This window comes from Hypanus sabinus, chromosome 16, assembly GCF_030144855.1.
Source record: "Hypanus sabinus isolate sHypSab1 chromosome 16, sHypSab1.hap1, whole genome shotgun sequence".
Lineage (NCBI taxonomy): Eukaryota > Metazoa > Chordata > Chondrichthyes > Myliobatiformes > Dasyatidae > Hypanus > Hypanus sabinus.
The window spans coordinates 24,727,226-24,745,836 of NC_082721.1; the positions used below are offsets into that span (position 1 = coordinate 24,727,226).

At 40.9% G+C, this 18,611-nt stretch overlaps 2 protein-coding genes across 6 annotated transcripts in view; one reads left to right on the plus strand and one right to left on the minus strand.

Moving 5' to 3' along the window:
* LOC132406096 (CREB-regulated transcription coactivator 1-like) overlaps positions 1-14,517 on the plus strand; it is a 61,647-nt gene extending 47,130 nt beyond the window's left edge. Inside the window, exons 11-14 of one of the 2 annotated variants that reach the window (XM_059991311.1) lie at positions 1,417-1,518; positions 4,681-4,761; positions 5,272-5,449; positions 5,999-14,517. In XM_059991311.1, the coding sequence (XP_059847294.1) occupies positions 1,417-1,518; positions 4,681-4,761; positions 5,272-5,449; positions 5,999-6,210 (573 nt within the window). In that variant the 3' untranslated portion in view covers positions 6,211-14,517. The remainder of the gene's footprint in view (positions 1-1,416; positions 1,519-4,680; positions 4,762-5,271; positions 5,450-5,998) is intronic. The other variant, XM_059991312.1, reaches the window with a different exon arrangement.
* Positions 14,518-16,357: 1,840 nt separating this feature from the next.
* comp (cartilage oligomeric matrix protein) overlaps positions 16,358-18,611 on the minus strand; it is a 90,075-nt gene continuing 87,821 nt past the window's right edge. For all 4 annotated transcript variants that reach the window (XM_059991307.1, XM_059991308.1, XM_059991310.1 and 1 more), the window contains exons 19-20: positions 18,422-18,561; positions 16,358-18,064 (exon numbers count right to left, since the gene is read on the minus strand). In XM_059991307.1, coding sequence (XP_059847290.1) covers positions 18,018-18,064; positions 18,422-18,561 — 187 coding nt within the window. In that variant the 3' untranslated portion in view covers positions 16,358-18,017. The remainder of the gene's footprint in view (positions 18,065-18,421; positions 18,562-18,611) is intronic.

Sequence of the window (18,611 nt, forward strand, 5' to 3'; positions counted from 1 at the left end):
CTACCCTTATCAGACTTCCCAAAATATATGAACACCATCAACTTTAATATATCATTTGCAAACTTACTAATCATACCTTATGTTGTTAATAAAAATTTTAAACAAGAATTACAGGAATGATCTTGCCACTGGGCTCAAACTTCCAATCAGATTAGTTGCAAGCTGCCTGAAATATCCCATTCTTCTATTTAAAAACCTTTATTTGATTACATCTTTATTTTGCTTTTTTTAGAAGAAACTTTGTTCAGCCTTTCCTGATAGTTTTAATCTCTAAGTTCTTCCACTGTAATTTTTGCAGCTAACCTATATCCTATTTGTAATAAAACATTTTAAACAGGTGTACCATATTCACACTCTTGAGCAGTTAGACAAGTGCATTGCAAATGATAGCAGTTCAGTTGTATGTCACTCTTATTTCCCTTCTTCAAGCTTTCTCTTTCCTTACTAAATCTTCCTATTTGCGCAGTATCTTCTTCCCTGGTAAAGGTTTTGCAGTGGTTTGTAAAGTCAAAATATCAAGAAAGCAGTAACTTTATACAATTAAGCCCTGTTAAAAATCAGGCTCCACAAAAGAATGGAGAAAAATTTACATTTTTTTCTTTTTCAACATCTAATGACATTCCAAGTCACTTTATGGCTAATGTAATTTTAAAGCCGTACCCACATTTTAGTTGGAAGCAATGCTGCAGGAATCTTGTTCGCCAAAGCCCACAAATGGGAATGAAGAAACTGACCAAATAATACTTGAGATAAATAGTCCTAAGTTAACAGGAAAAAGATGTTGACAATTTTTAGAATAGTGCTGTTGAAACAAAAGAATCCGTGTAAAAGAATCAACATCGTGTCAATATTGGCTGGAGGTGTTGAGAAAGAACAGGGGAACAATGCACAGGGAACAAAGACGAGGCAAGGAATAGGGCTTGTTGAAGGTGGGGAGTGTTGATGATGATAAGAGAGATGGGAAAGCAAGGAGCACAAGGAATAGGGGTGCCCAGGAAGGATTAAAGGAAAGGAAAAGTAGAACATGAAAGGAGGGGCATGGTGTTAAGAAGAGGGAGAGGGAAGAATGGTTTCTGAAAAAAACAGATATTAAGTATAGAGATAGTCCCAGGAATGAGGCTATAGTGTGGGGTGCAGGTGAGCTGGCCAACAGAGGGGTTAGATCTTCAATTTCATTGAAAGGGATCAACTAAATCACAGTAGGTCACTTGGAATTCATCCTTGGATATCTTACAAAAGAAGGCAGAAGGTCAAGTAAGTCATAGTTTCAGAGCATTAGATCCAACGTTAGTTTCAAGTAGATAGCAATTGATTAAGATGGTTGGACCTGGGTTTTTATCTAACAGGTGAGTTTAATACCCAGGTTGCTATGCTCTGCATATCTCTGCAGTCGCTTTTAACTCTCTTGTTCTTTAGCCTTCCCTCCAGCAGTACCGCAGTAATGCTGGATCTCCAGCCAACCAGTCTCCCACCTCTCCTGTCTCCAATCAAGGCTTCTCTCCAGGCAGCTCCCCGCAAGTAAGGGAACCATTGCATCCAGAGCTTGACTTGCTGTTGTACCTGATTCATTATTTGCATTTGTCTTCCTCCAGAATTGCCTCTTATCACAGTTCACTTGTCATCTATCATTACTATGTGCTTTTCTCAATTTTACCAATAACTATTTCTGAACCTTTGACATGCTTCTTTTTGTCACTATATGTGGGTTTATCCATGTGTAACTCTAGTCAGGGCACTATCTGCATGCATGTCAATGTACAATGAAGTTGTGCATTTTCTGTATTTGTATATTTCTGTGCGCATGTTACTGTGTATATCTATGTGAGAGATTCAAACATGGTCTCATGCTGACAATTGTTGCCTGCTGAGTTTATTGAAATACTACAGTTTCATAACAAGTTAGAAAGCAAACAATTTTTACGACTATTCTATGAATTTTGTCACATCTGAAAGAAGCATCCCTTCGAAAGACTGTGCGGGGTGGTAAGCAGGAAATGTATTTAGAGTGTGTGTCGTTGGGGAGGTAGGAGCAGTGTTAGTAAGAGCAGAAAATGTTCCCTTGGACTATGGGTGAGTGAGAGATATTCCTTTGGAAAGCAGGAAGGAAACATTCACTTGGGAGTGAGCAAGTGGGAAATAATTATTTGTTTGTCTTGGGAGTCAAGTGTGAGCAGGGAAATTGGGAGTTAAGCACAAGCAGGAAACTGACATGGGAAATGAGCAGGAGCACAAATCATTGCCTTGAGAGAGCAAACAGTGCAGAGAGCAAACATTGCTTTGTGGAAGTGAAGAGTGAGCAGGAGAAGAACATCACCTTCTGTGGCAAGTCTGAATGATACACTAGCTTGGGATAAGTGTCAGTCGTAAGCATTGTTTTGTTAGTGAATGTAGGGAGATAACATTTGCTTTGGGAATGTGAGCAGGAAACATTTGTTTGGGGTGTGTGTGAACAGGAAACATCGGGCACGCGTCGACAGGAATTATTCTCCTGATGTTGGGTAAGCAAGAGAGCAAGTGTGAACAGGAACATTTTGGGGCAGGTCTGAGTCAGAAATATTTGTTTTTGGGATGATTTTGGTTGGAAACATTTGCTGGGAATGGGAGGAGGTAACATTCTCTGGAAAGAGTGTGGGCAAGAAACAAGAAGTTGGAGTGGGTATGAGCAGGAAGCATTCATCTTGGGGTAAGTGTGAGCTAAAAGCATTAACACTAAGTGAATGTGAGCAAGAGGCATTCTCTTAGCTGCAGTGAGCAGAAGGCATTCACTCAGGGCGAGTGTAAGCTAAGTTCCCCCCTTTACAAAGGTAGAGCATTCCTGTGAAACCTTTCTTAAGCCAAAATGGCATAAAGTGAAGAACCATTAATTTATATGGGAAAAATTTTCGTAAAAGCGAAAATCCTCTTTGTAATGTGAAAACAGGTTACTAATGTAGGTCTTTTATAAAAGCGAAGTGGCGTAAAGTGAACATTCTTAAAGCAGGGGGCACTTTCAGAGCAAGTGTAAACCAGGAACCTAGTATTATGAAGCAAGTATGATTAGGATGCTTTAGCTTTAGGCAGAAAATTCCTTGCTGTGAATTGTGAGCAGGGAGCATTCATGGGGGCAGGGTAAAGAAGTGATAAGAAGCAATCCATGTGAGCAAGAACCATTCCCTTGGAGTGACTATGAGTTGGGAACAACTGCCAGGGAAATGTGAACCTTCTCTTGTGGGTGAATGTGAACAGTAAATCTTCCCTTGGGGCTAAATGTCAGGAGGAATTCTTCCCTTAGGAGTGTGGCTAGTAAGAATCATTCCTTTAGTGATATGTGCGAGGAGAAAGGGTTTGTTTGGAGGCCAGTATGAGCAGGAAGTATTTGCTTGGGTGCAAGTATGAGCCTATGTCAGTGTTTCAGAGAGGAAACCTTCCTTCATGGGTGACTGTGTGTAGGAAACCTCAAGTAAGTGTGAACAGGGTCTGAATGTGAGTAAGAAAGTAGCCAATGATCTGGGTAAATACAAAACATATTCTTGGCGATGAGTCAGAGCAGGAAACAGACTCCTGGGAGATGAATATGAGAAGCATTTCCTTGTAGAGGTGAGTGTGAACAAGGAAAAGTTGCTTGAGGATTGAGTGTGAATTAGAAACATTACCTTTATGTATGAATGTAGCTGGAAAGTTTCCTGGTGGGAGAAATGAATGAGAGTTTTGGGTGTGAATATAAAACATTGTCTTGGAGAGAGAATGAACAGAAAGTTGCTTATATGTAGTTGGCCAGCAACCTCTCTTCACTCCCACCCAGTCCAATCCACCCCCTCCCCAATGTACCTGTAACTTGTAACCAGTGGGAAGAGTAATATGGATCAAACTCTTAACAAAAATGGTCATTGGGAACTAACCAGTGAGAATGGCAGTACAGACTGACATTCTGTGTCACTAAGAAATGAATCACAAATTCTGTTTATTTTTTTCTCTCACATATTTCTCCCTGGGAATGGTGAGAGAGGTCCCTTGAGTGGTATGTGGTTTGTGAAGCTGTTTGCTCTGAGTTGTGTGCTTGCTTTTTGTAAGTCTCTGTCTAGTTCAATGTTCGTTGGAGGTGCTGCAATCATTATTATAGTCTTCTCGCTTATAGCCAATATAGTGTGTTTTCCTTTGAATCCTGCTTTGTAATGTAGTACAGGCAGTCAGATAAATGTTGAGCTTCACTAGGTGAAAATTAAGTAGCATCATCTGAATTAGTATCATAGAAATCTGTTGAAATTGTAACCAAAGCCAGCCTTTCAGCCCATCAACACGAGACATAATGCCCAAGCAAGAGATTTGTTTTCATCACGTTGATCCTCCATCCTTCTATACTTATGCAGACTCCAGTAGTCCTTAGAGTTAGAGGACATACAGGATCAAATTCCCTTAACAGACCAGCTCTATAGATTGTCCAGGTACTAAATACAAAGTAAGTAAAGCTGGGAAAGGTTGATCTGTCCTTTTGGAGTTCTGTCCAAAGAAAAGATCTGGGCTCTGACTAGTTCCTAGGGGCAGTGTTGTATACTGCAGGTGGCAAAGAACTAGGGAGTTACTTAGTGTGTGATTGAGCAATTGTTTGTGTTTATGTGCATGTCCGTGAGTGCATGGCCATCACAGGATGTTAAGTCTGTGACAAAAGACATCTCTGGTCAATAAATCTTTTTTTTCCAACAGACGTCCATACTCGGGAGTGTATTTGGAGATTACTACGATCAGCAGCTAACAAGCAGGCAGGCCAATTCACTGTCACACCAGGTATGCACAGAGGGCAAATCCCACTGCATGCAACAACCTGCTGTACATTAGATAGGAGATGGAGCAACTGCCACAGAGCACCCAGTTTTAAATACTTGGTCTAGAGTTTGAAAGTTTAAGCTTTGATTTGTCCTGTGTTAGAGCTTTTAATGTAAGATCCAAATTACTTTCTGTCTGCAGGTGTGACTGGTTTTGCTTCAGTCATGCCCATAAATGATTAATAATGGCTAGAATTCATAACATTTTATATGGTGTTTCACATTTGATCTGGAACTAGCACAAGTAGAATCATAGAGCACTACAGCACAGAAACAGGCCCTTCAGCCCATCTAATCTGTGCTGAAATATTCTGCCTAGTCCCATAAACCTGCACCTTAACCATAGCCCTCCACACCCCTCCCATTCATGTAACTATCCAAACTTCTATTAAATGTCGCAATCCACCCTGGGTTGGAGGCTGGTGGGTAAATTCCAAGATATAAGACTAACTCTCTGTATTCTTTATTTTAGCTGGAACAGTTTAATATGATTGAAAGCCCAAGCAGCAGCAACAGCCTTTACAACCAAATTTCGACTCTGAACTACTCTCAGGCAGCAATGATGGGACTGACAGGGAGCCACGGGAGTCTGCATGACACGCAGCTCACTTATACCAACCACGGAAACATACCCAATATCATTCTGACTGGTGAGCATTTCCCAACAACGTTGTAGCAAACCCTTCTAACCTTGTACTGCTCAAATCATTGCTGACTGATGCAGTGCAACAAGATTGGGCTAGATCTCCCCTACTGTGTTGGTCATTATTAAATCTATTTTGTTGACATTTTCAACCTCTGCCCTTCTTGAACAATTATTTTGGTTGGCCCTCCATTTCAAAATATTGTGGATCCTGTGATAGGCTGCGAGCACCACCATTGCTCTGCATTTATAAAACTCTGTTAATCTAGCAAAATATCCCTTAATACAGTTAGACAAGAATGTTTGCAGTTGTGTGTGACAAGAAGTAGAGAGGGAACTTTACACGGGTGTCTCCTGCCATGATACCATAATCTAAAGGAAATATTCTGGGCAAATTTCTGGACAGGAGGGGAGGGGAATGTGGACTTGGATGGCTGTCCTGCCACGTGGATGGTAGTCTGAAGCCGGGTGGGCTTGGGGTTGTGGGGTTGGGAACTGATGCTTGTGTACAGCTGCTAGAAGAACTTGCTTTTGTCTTTCTGTCTTTGGCTCTCAGTGACAGGAGAGTCTCCCCCAACTCTGTCGAAGGAGTTGACCAATTCACTTGCGGGTGTTGGAGATGTGGCTTTTGATACCGACTCCCAGTTTCCTCTCGATGAACTGAAAATTGACCCTTTAACGCTGGATGGTCTGCACATGCTGAATGACCCAGACATGGTGCTGACGGACCCCGCTACAGAGGATACTTTTCGCATGGATCGTCTGTAATAAGTAACACTCGGACCCAGGACAAATCGGGGAGGGAGCCAAACCCCACCAGGGAGCGGAAATCAAGTGACCGAGTACGATTGGTGGAATGATGTTAGCGTGAAAGCGTTACGTGCAATGAATTCCGCTTCTTGTTCTGAGCTTGCAGCACTGCAACCCTGAATGAACCAAGTATAGCGCTTGCAGCTGTGTGGCGCGCTCCTCCATTGCAGCGTCTCATTGACTCCATTTCATACCTAGGCCTCTTGTTTTATTTTCTGTAGCCCTGTTGATATTATCCTCTTGACCATGGTGGGCTGTAAATGCATCACTCTCATCGGCAGACTTAACAAGAAGAGTGGAATCATTCTGTGTGAGGTAACAACAACACACGACAGCTCCAGGCCAACAGTTTGGTGACATATGTTACTTAAACCAAAGTCATCAAGTTCGAGGATTCCGTCATTGCATCGTTGCCATTGTGTTTCCCATGCTGCTCAATTCTTATTTATATTTTTACATTGTATGTGATTTCTCTCCCCTGTCCTGTTCCCTTCACTGTGTTTGTGTTGAGCAAAAGCCACTGCCTTGTTGTATGTTGCTGAGATAGTGATTGAGAGAATGATGTGACACGAGCTAAGTGCATGGACAGAAATTGTATTACTGCCAATGTTCATGGGGGTGGGGGAGGCAGCTCTCGCTCCCAGTTGCATCCCTCTCATTTATTCCTTTCCAACAGCATTTGGAAAAAAAATAGCCTCACATTTTCTGCAGGTCAGAGACCAGTGTTTGCTGCCATCTCTCCCTTAGAGGGAAACTGATTTTCTCACTCTCTTTCAGTAAGAAACTGATATTCTTACTCTTCCTCAGTGAGAAAATAACATTCTCACATTCTTGAGAAATCAATATTTTGCTTTCCTGCCCTCCAGATATAACAACAAGGTCTAACTTAAGAAGTATCTGCCCTCCCAACTGGGGATTGTAACCACCCCTTCCCCATCTTTGGTATGTGACATATAAAGGGTATGAACATTTTTAGGGACAGGAGTGCACTGGAGGGGACTGTGACTCTCTCAACCCCCTGCATGGGGCCATAGTTGTATCCAAGCTTGTCACTGGCCACCTAAACAAGAAATTCCAAAATATTTCAGTTCCAAGAGAGGAGGCTGGCCTACGATGTCATATGGTCATCCACTAAAGTAATACACTACTGGGATTCTTCTCCCAGCTCGTCCACTACAGGTTAAAACTCTGTCAAACTTTTAACTGTTACTGTTTTCTGCAACAGAAACACAAATATACTTCAAGACACTAAGGTACTGTTGGTCTGCTTGGCCAACAGCATAGCTGACCTCCCACTAAAGTCTCTGAGAGAGAACACTAAGTCATTTTTTCCCTGACACTAAATACAAATTATATAAAGCCCAGAGATTGTTTCCTCTGCAATTGCTAGGCATTTCAAAGCTATAGCAGGTTTCTTTCAATGGTAGGCACTTCTTCGTTTGCCCCAGTTCCTAATGGACTGTGCAAAAAAACAGTAGACCTGTCCTTTCTCATGTGGGTTAATCCTCCATCTTGCACTTCCTGTTCATTGAATGAATCTTCTGTCGTGTCTTCTGTAACTGCACAATTCGGCAAACATTTATTTGTACTTTATAAAGGTACTTAGGGATACGTCCTGCAGCAGTGTATCGTTATGTTTACTAGAAGTTGTTTGAAGGGATATAGTCCACTGGTTATAACTCTGCCAGTGCGAATCCCAGGAAATGCTTTTCATGATACTTTTTAGATAGTAAAGTTTGGGAGCTGTGTAAAAGCAGCAAGATTTAAAACTCCCAAGTACAGCAGTTATTAAAAGCAGATGGAAGCATTAAAAAATTAATAAGCGATGGAATACTGGCCCTTATCTGATTGCAGAGAGTCAAAGTGGTTACAACCATATAAAGTTCAGAATGAGATCCCACCTGTAGTACTGAGCTCGTTTATGAGCTCCGCAACTCTGGGGAAAATAGCAACACAGAGTACAATCTCCATAATTGTAGTGGCATTGAAAGGGTTCATTTATGAAGCTGGATAAAGTTGCTTTGTTTTCCATATTCAGAAGAACTGGTGATCTGATTGATCAGTTTGGAAAATTTGACTGGCTGAATAGAAAATGTTTGCTCAGTGGAGATTTTGCAGAGGTCTAGAATAAAAGGTCATAAATTAAGCCTAGGCTGTTCGGAGGGTAACATGAAACACTTCTTCCAACTTAGAACAGTGGAACCCTTCCCAAAGGAGCTTTGAAGTCTGAGGTGGATACATGCAGCAACAGATATTGGGCAGAGGTTATTAAGTGGGTAGTGAATCTATGGAATTCATTGCCACAGATGGCTGTGGAAGCCATGTCATTGGATATATTTAAAGTGGAGATTGGTACTCCAATTTAACTTGATTAGTAAGGTTATCAAGGGAGAAGTCAGGTCAATGTGGTTGACAGGGAAATTAAATCAGCCATGATCATGGGAGCAGACTCAATGGGCCAAATGGCTTAATTATGCTCCTGCATCATATGGTTATCATAAGTGGAGTAAGCCATGTCCTTATTGAATGTGAATCAGAGTCAAGGTGGTCCTGTTTTAATACCACTTTTAACAGGTTTTCTACCACACTTTGTGTGGCCCTTGTGTGGTGAACAGTGTGCTCCTAATCTCTGAATAGTAGACATTGAGATGTGGAATATTTTTGTCCTGGTGCTGTATCTGCCAACAAGTACTGATCTCATCCCAGTAGTGTGCCATTCTATCTCTCCATATCAGTAGCCTTCTCCAAATACCTGCCCTAAATTGTGTCTAAACCAGATTTTATTTAATTCAATAATCTCTTGATAGTTGCCTGGTTTAATGTTGTGGTTTAATTGCCACTTAACTTTTGAGTCAGCTCCCTGATTCATTCCTCAAAGAGGAAAAGATCAGGTTCCAGCTTAGATGCCAAAACTAAACCTACTGTGTAAACCACTGCTCTGATGTGATGTGGCCACATTTGGCCAGGATCTCAGTGCTATTTGCTGCACATTTCAGATTTGTACTGTGACCAGGTTGGTGCTGTGCTGCATTCCTGCAGTGTTGCAATGAACTGTGCCTCTCACTCTGTTGTGCCTCTTTGAGCTGCATCCCTGCAGTGTCACTATGAGCTGTGCCTTGCTGTGCTGCATTAATAGACTGCTGTGAAGCACTGTGCCTCACAGTACTGCATTGTGACAGTTTGCAATGTTGTGCCTCGCCCCCTGCTGCAGTGTTGCAATGTGTTGTACCTCCACCGTTGCTGCAGTGTTGTATTGTGCTGCCTGACATTTCCTGCGTTACTGTAGTGTGCTTCACTTCACACTGCAGCAACGCACACTGCCTGGCCTCTGAACTTTTCTCATTATAACATCGTTTGTGCACGTTGGAGAGAAATTTTTAAGTGCTTCCCCTCACCCCAGGTGGGACTTTATAATTATTAAAACAAATGAAGCTAATTAGTCAAGTTTGTGAGGGGAAAGCTACAGCTGTCAACAATCTGTCACTGAATAGTTCCATTCTGGGATGCGTATCATTGGTTTTTAGTTTAAGATATCAAATAGTTAATATTTACTTTCTATGAATGAGAGCAACATTCTCATAATTTCTTGAATAATGCAAAATTTGAAAACACCTTACAGGTGTTTTATCAAATACCTTTACCATCTGACAGAATGAATGGGAACCTGGAAAGGCTGAGACCTAGGCTTGGGAAGCTGGCAAATGGTTGGAGCAGATTCTGAAATAGCCTGAACATGCTGCAGGGTTCTGAAAAGGAGAACAGATATTACTGTAGCATCAACCTTCTACCTCCTTACACCCTCAGACTATGTACATGAGTGAAGCAAAACTAATCACAGCTTTTACATGGTGTGTAAAATTTCTGTGCTGAATTTGTGTGTGAGTTTCTCCTGGCCATCCCTCCCTCGAAGCAATGAAAATTGGATAAAGTTCCTTAATTCAAGCTAGGAAACCCTTAGTGACATTCAGACCATTCATGCTGATATCTGTTTCTTTGAAGGCTTGCGCTAATCAAATCTCAAGAGTAGAGGCCTAGTGCAACATACAGGGGATTCCCTAGGCTGTTGGTGTAGTGATGAGCTGCATTAACCAAATTCCAAGTTCTGAGGTGATTTGTATTGACCCAGACCTTGGGGCCCTGTAAGCAGCTGCATTAATCCAGATCCCAGCCCTGTGTGCAGAAGCATTAATTACCCCAGGCCTAAATTTAGTGGGGTGATACATCAACTCTCAGATTTTGTGACCAAATGCATTAACTCGGATTCCAGGCTCTGTGAACAGCTGCATTCATGCTGATGTCCGTTTTTTTGAAGGCTTGCACTAACCAAATCTCAAGCTCACCGAGGAGCTACATTAACCCTTGGGATAATGCAACTGCTCATAGAACCTAGACCTTGGGGTCTGTGAGCGATTGCAATAAGCAGGTTCCAAGCCTTGTGAGGGCTATTATGCACCAAGCTCTTAGGTTTATGGAGGTGCTACATTAAACCAGGTCACAGATTTTGTCAGTGGCTGCATTAACCCAGATCCTAGTCTCTGAGGAGCTGTGTTAACCCAGATTACTGAGAAGATATTCTATACTTGCACTCCTTTGATGTCCTTGTGAATTGAGTGAGAGTTAATCCAGTGGTGCTAAGTATTAAAGTTCTTTGATATACTTGTGGGAATAATTACTCTTGTATTCAAATGGATTTTTGTTCTGTAGTTATCTTGGAGATTAATAGAGAAAAGCAAAATATTGAAGATGCTCTCAAAGCAGCAGAGCCATTAATTAAATCGGTGCTTATGAGATTTTATCCTTGAGATTATTGTCCAGAATAGCAAACTAAGGCTTTGAAGCTTTAAGCAAGACATGGGTTTTATTGAGAAATTGTTGAATGCATTTAAATCATTTGTTAGAAATTCTTCCTGTTTTGGCTTTACTGCATGGTTTGTGGAGGGTATCATCTGATCTTTGGTGTTATGTAAGATCAGCTGAGATTGTAATGAGTTCAGGATCAATCATGGTGTTGCCCCTTGTTCTGTGCGCTGGCTGCAGTTGTTGGTAACTTCTCCAATTGTAATCCAGAGCATTGGTCTTGGTTCTTAAGGATTATTGAGAGAAGATTGTTATAATTGAGAGGGAAAAGAGTCATGGCGATATTTTACTGGGACCAAACATGCATCAAAGTATTTATATCTAAGTTGTATCCTTAACAGTTATTGACACAAAGTATTTTTTCATGTCACAAGCATATGTTTAAGAATACAAGTCTGGGAGGGTTACCATATTTTGGTCAAGTGCTGTGCTATGGTAAGTGAAGAAGCAAAGAGCTCGTATTTATGCATTGTCTCCTGAGGACGTGCCTGGCTGTTTCATAATTGAGATTCCTTTTCAATTCTGATCATTTGTTCAGGCACAAGCAGCAGGATAAATCTGAAGGTGCCCACCATGACAAATACATGGTGTTATGGAGTGCACGTTGTTCCAATAGTTTAGTAATCACTTCTTACGAGATGTTGGCTCCCTGTAAATGAGAGTGTGTTTTGTTAGAAGACTGGTGGATTGCAACTTACTCATTGAAAGAAGTGGAGAGAGATAAGTCTTGGACCTATAGCCCAGCCAGTCTGATGTTGATAGAGAAAACTTCAGACTCTATAGGCAAGGCCAAAATGAATTGTCATTTGCAAAAGTCCAGGCTATTAAGTATGGGAAATGTTATTAAATGCAGATATGTTTATCTAATTTTAATAAAATAACAGTTTGATGGGGGTGTTAGTTATGAATATGGAGTTTCAGAAGATAGTTACCATGTAACTTAATGAGCTTAAAGGAACATTGTTTGCATGAGTACAGAAAGAGATATTAGTAATAAATGATGGTACAGAAATTGATGGGGACAGTGCAATGGTGTTTCCCAGGAATTGGTATTTGAACCACTATCTTTTATGTAATAATTAATCTACTCTTGTATTCAAAGTACCATTTCAAAGATTACATGTCACAAGATTGTGAAACTTATTAAGCATTGAGGGAGTTAGTTAAATGCTTGAGAAAATGCAGACTGGTAAAACGGACAGCCTTATGTACATAAAATTTTAACAGGTAAAAGTGTGAAGTAATTTATTTTTATTGAATTACGATGAAATTTAATTTAAACCATGCAGAATTAAAGGCAATGGGCGAACATAAGGACTGGGGGTGTGTGTACACAAAGCACTGAAGGTGACAGAACATGTTGGCAAAACTGTTTTAAAAAAATCCCCTCGATCATTGGTCTTTAAAATCAGAGCTAAATCTTTTAAGTTCCTGGTAACCCAAGATGGGGCATTGTGCCCTCATTTGGACAGTGCACTTTACAAAGGCAGTCTGTGCTTTGGAGGGGATGTATCAGAACAGTCCAATGCAAGAGGACCTTCAGTTATGTGGGAAGAGTGGTGTTTTCTCATCAGGGAAGGATGAAAGGAGAGTTCAAACTAGCAAAGGATGGAAAGGTCATGAAGAGCTTAGATAAGGAGGTGAAAAGGTAATTGGACAGAAACTTGAAGGATAAAATTGCAAAATTGTGGGTAAGAGCAAGGGAATGGAATTAATTTTATCTTGGCCAAGCACTAAGACCAGACACAATGGTCAAATACCTTATTGTGTCATTCAGTTTTTCTGCAATATTTGCGGCTGCAGATTGCAGGTTTAGTGTACTCTGCAGCTGACTCTTAACTCTCCATATTTCATCCAACCGTTAAGAGGTTTGCGGACTCTGGCCTACTCACTCCCATCACCACATTCCCAGCCAATTACAACACATTCTCTGACGGACTGTGGCTCTGCTGTACCTTAATGCTGCATCATTGTGCAGAGGTCGATTTGCTACCACTGGTTAACCAGAAGATTATAGGCCACTTCATACAAAAACTCCAAAACTATGCTGAACTTTGGTATTCTGATGTTGACTGTGGTGATGTATTTTCTACCTTCATACCTTCTGTAGATCCACTGTTGAAATGCTGAGGCATTACACACATTACACTGCATTATACAGGGTGATGCTGTGTGGGGCAGCTCATTTACACAGGGCCAGCATGTTGTGTTCAGTGTGACTAAAGAGACAGGCTGTGCCTTTAAAGCCAGATGTGGTGGACTATCCTTGTAGACATGGTGGGAGTAATTAATTTCTCAGACTTCTTGTGGTGTTTTTGAATTAAATGCAGTCTGGTTTGTACCGGGCTATAGTGACTTAAACTATCAGTGAGCAATTGTTACAGTCCTGAAACCCAGTGTTAATTTCAATTCTGTGGCCAGGATCAATGGATGATGGCTACTGTGCCTATGTATTGAGGGTGCTTAAAGTGGAGGAAGAAGGAAAAAGAAACTGTGTGCTGATTATTTTCTGAACTGTTTACATGTTTGTTTTATAAACCATTCAAAGGATTGCAATAAAAGGGTCGAGGCCTCAATGGTTAGGTTTAAAAAAATCAGAGTTGTTTTTTAATCTGGATTTACTTCAGATTGTGAATAGCTAATAAAATAATTTTGGAACCAGATGAGTAAAATGTTTTTGCTTGCCATCTTGTATAAAAAGAAAGGCACTCCTATTGAACCTAAACTGTAATTTGTGAAAGAATGGTCATCAAAATGGACTGAGAATGGTTCAATGCTCTCCTAGATGCTCAGGTAACATCAGAAGGCAACTCATTAACCTCTAGTTTACTGCCCATCAATCTAGTTGTGATCCTTTAATTAACCTTTTTTGAATGATCAATAATTATTCAGTTAAAACGTTTATCCTGCATAGTATCCTGAAAGATTCTGAATAACAAACACTCATGAAGTGGCACTTTACAATCAGATCACACTGACGGAGGACCTGTTTGACATAGCGCTAACCTGTGGCTGCCCTGTCCTCTTGAATCTTATAGAGAACTGTGTGTGTACCAGACCCTGTGCATTTCACACCCTCACTCCCACAAGACAAACTCAGAAAATGAATTGGCAGCAAATCCTTTGTTTTCCCTGGAGATGCAGCAAAGCAGCTTCCCCCAAAGGGTCACCAATCAGATTCCGTCCTCAAACCCGCCAACACTTATTTATTTTTCTGATGTCTTGGTTTTTATAAATAATCTTTGAAATTTTGAAGAGGGTTTCAGATGTATTGCAAACCAATAACCTGTTATGACTGTCAAGGATCTTCATTTTAAAATGTAAATGTTTTTTAAAGTTTATGTTTGTGTGGAGGCTTCTGTCTTTGTAAATGAAATGTAATAAAAGTTAAACGGTTTTCTGCTTGCAGTCCTTTGCACCTTTTTCTGTTCTAATTTTCCCTGCTGAAGCCTGATTCTCTCCCAACTACAATGCACAACATGTCTGAAACCTGTAAAGGCATGACACAGGACTAAAGTGGGACAAAGGAATGTTTTCAGAGCAGTGTAGAGGGGAATTTACACTCCAAATCTCTGTTGTATAGCTACCTTTGACAGAACATTATAGAGGAAGTTTTATTCTTTATAGAATTTTTCTGTCTTTTAACTCTGTATATAGCTCGATTCTTGTTTTGAAGTGGTAGGTTCATTTGGTGTCTAACTTGGAGCTGTCCTTGACTTGGAAGTGTTTGCTGAGATAGGAGTGGGAGGCTTTACCTTGTATCAATTGCCTGCAGTGTGTGTGTTTGGACAGGCCCTAAATCTGTATCTATTGAGTATGAACATGAGTGTTTGATACAGGGGGGAAAAGTGTACTTTACATACTTGCATTGGTATCAGGCTATTAACTAGAACTTAGAAAATGAGAATCCACTGTTCCTGTTAAGTCTTGTAATTTCTTAAAGTTTCTTACTGTTAATTAAATGCTGATAGATGACAAGTGGTATAAGAAAAATCTGGTAGTTGGTAGCTACTCTGCTACATCCTGCTAGTTTAGCCAATTCTAAATATCAAGGCAGTCCAAAAGTGATTCTTCTGATGTACTTCCTGTAAGATAGAGAAAAAAACTCCAGAAGTGACTACCCAAGCAGTGTAAAATTGCTGCAAGATCCTGTTCTGTACTCCACCACGCATAATGCATTCAGCTATAACTTAGCTTCCGTTTGTACCTTATGTTCACTTGTTGCAATTCCTGAACACATGGACTTTTCTAGAAACCAATGTTTACTAGTTTCTCAAGGTGTATAACTTTCTACTATGATGAAGCCCCACAATTTCCCAAGTTATATATCGCACCTGACTCCTTGCCCACTCACTCAGCTTGTGAGTCTCAGCAACCTCTTTCTAATTAGCTTTGAAAGAAGCACTTCTGAGCAGAAAAAGGGAATATTTATTTAGTTATAATCTGAAAAAAGGCTAATTAAAATATACAGTACAGATTACATCTCTAACTTAATATTTTCATGTCAATAAAGTCCATATGAAACAAAAATATGCAGAAACATTTACAAAAGATAGCAGTGTGAAAAATTGCCTGTTTCATACTGTGTTATGTTAGGTCATTCCATTGCTCATGGCAACAATTTCCATCTATCCCTGAATGACAGATTTCTTTTGCAATGCTGGTGTTCAGAATCTAGGCTATCAAACATGTTATGGGAGATGTGAAAGTCAAACCCAGTGTAGTAGCCACTGTTTGCTAGAATTCATCAGGTTGAATAAAAACAAAACCTAACAGACTAAAAGATCCTCCACCACATAACCATGACCGGTGACCCTAACCATTAAGCCTCTGGACACCACCTCCAGATCTCGGACCGTCACCCTTACCCAATGGCTATTTATCTTTTTTACAATAACCGGATAAAGGGAACAGGTTTATTATCTGCAGCCTGGGACTAAGCTTCTTGTGCAGCTTCTCTATGTTACTTGATTTTGCTCGGAGTGTTATCACTCCTGCCACAGTTGTGATCTGTCACTAGTTCATCTCTTAGCCCAACAGCTAGTTTGTCAGGTAGGTGAATAGCTGAAGGGTTTGGTAGTACTTCCAACCCTTTAACTGGGAAAAATAGAAAGGTTCCAGAATGGAACACAGCATGTCGTCAGGTACCAGAAACCTCAGTTATGAGTAGAATTGGTAAGATTTTACACATACCTGACACACACATATCAAACCAGAGGAGCTAGCTTCACTCGACTTCACTTGTCCCTTCACTGAACTGTTTCCACAACATATGGACTCTACAACTCATCTTCTCAATATTAATTGCTTATTATTATTACTTCTCTCATTTTGTATTTGTACATGTAACACCCTAGTTGAGATTTTTACTGCTATGCTGTAGGTATTTCATTTTAGCAGTTCTGTAAGAGCAGTTTGTTCCGCTTTCAGCCTGTTTGGGTTTAAGCTGAGATAAAGGGCTTTGTTTTTCAACAGGAACGTGGTATTAGCCAGTCAGGATGGTGGAATTGGGAGAAGGCTCCAGAGAACTCTGGGTGGAGAGGTTTTGTGAGGGTCACTGGTATGGGTCAATATTTTTTTCCGGCGGGAGCTGTGAGAAGATGGGAGGGAAGATGACTGAGGATGCTGTCCCTGTTGCACAAGGTGTTTTGTGCAGATGAAGGGCTTCTAGGAGGAATGACCGATGCTCCCGTGGGGGAGCCCGTTTGTTCGAGATGGATTTCAAGCGACACTGGGGAGGTAATGTGTGCTTTCATGCCAACCATGGGGTCAGTGTGTGTGTGGTGTGTGTTACAGACAACATTAAGTTGAGTTCCAACTTATGTGCACATTTGACTGTTTACTTATAATGGGCCCTTTTTGTTTCACTCTTTAATTACTCTTTGATTAAATTAACATTCATAAATATATTCTCTTTATAATTGCATGCAGTGTACGATCTGTTATTTCTTGCTGGTGGGCAATTGCCGGGGGTGGGGGGGCAGTAAATCACACAGCATTCACACAAACTGGGGTTTGGGTGAGCGAGTCATCCCAACCTCACAGGTTTGGGGGGGGACAAAAGTCACATATACCCTAGACGTACGGAGCCTGAGAAAGGTGGGTTTCTTGCCGCAGAGTCCAGTGGCTCTTAGCAAGGGGCAACAAGCCACGTTTCCAAAGATGCCCAGTAAAAAGGGGTTTTATTCAATTTGTTGTCTTTTGCACAATAGTTGTCTGTCCTGTTGGGGGCAGTCTTCACTGATTCTATTGTTTCTTGTATTTATTGTGAATGCCTGTAAGAAAATGAATCACAGGGTATATAGTAACATATATGTACTTTGATTTAAAAGAAAAATATTATGAACTTTAAAATAGGGGGCTTAGGAAAAATCTGTTATGTCTGGCAGTAACTTAAAAATAAGAGATTTAAAATCTGCACCAAAAAATCCCGGGCAGGAGATGAGAATGTTTTTCCATTCAGCTATTAGGAATTAAGTATCACCTGAAAGAGTGGAAGCTGAGTTTATTAATTATTGTAAAAAGGAGTTGAACAGATGAAGAAACTATTGGGTTATGGACAAAAGCTGTGGAGTGGAGTAAGCACTTTGGAACAGCTAGAACAGGTATGTTGGGTAAGAATGGCCTCACATGCACTATAAATTTCTATATATCCACCTTGATCACTGAGCAGAAATTCTGGTTATGAACTGATCCTCTTTGCATTGTCCTGCTCACACGTTGCACTACTGTTGCCAAACGCCCCTTCTGGTTGGATGGAATCAACTGATGAGAGAATCAAAGAGCCGGATCAATAATCAACCAGCCTTCATCCCAGATCTGATGTTTACCACCGTTCCAGATTGCAATGAGTGATTGTCAGCTGTCAGGGTTAAAGGGTCAAAGGTTCAGCAGTTCAGAGGTCACTTTCAAATCTGTGACTGAAGTGCTGGATGGAAATCTTCTGGAATCGTATCTGAGGAGAAAAAGTGAAGGAGTTTGTGTAAGTTGAAGGTGGTGGATGTTGAGTTCTTAGAACATAGAATGCCAAAGTCCACCTAACAGAACTTTAGGAATATTCCAGCTCTCCAGCCCAAAGATAACAACCCTGTTTCCCTTATTACTGTGGATTTTTTTCCAGTTCTACTGTCATCTGCAAAATACACCCATTTAATGCTTTCAAACGATATTCATGACAACGATTTCAACGATAGCCCCATGGTTACATACCATCATTACACTCCCTCCCTCTTCATCCCATACCTCTCACACCCAGCACCCCTCCCACCATTGCCCTGTCATTTCATGTCTGCATCCTCACACCCCCCCTTACCATTGCAACGATAGCGTAGATTTGCCCAAATTATATTTTCCTGGGAGAAGCAGAAGACTCCAAGTCTTCCTCCGCGCATCGTGGTGTCGATGATCACCCTGGAATCTGCCACGATCTCCGGCCCCTCGTAGAGCCGCACCCTGGGAGAGGTGGTGTGGGGGGGGGGGGATAAAAAATTGCTGATAAATAA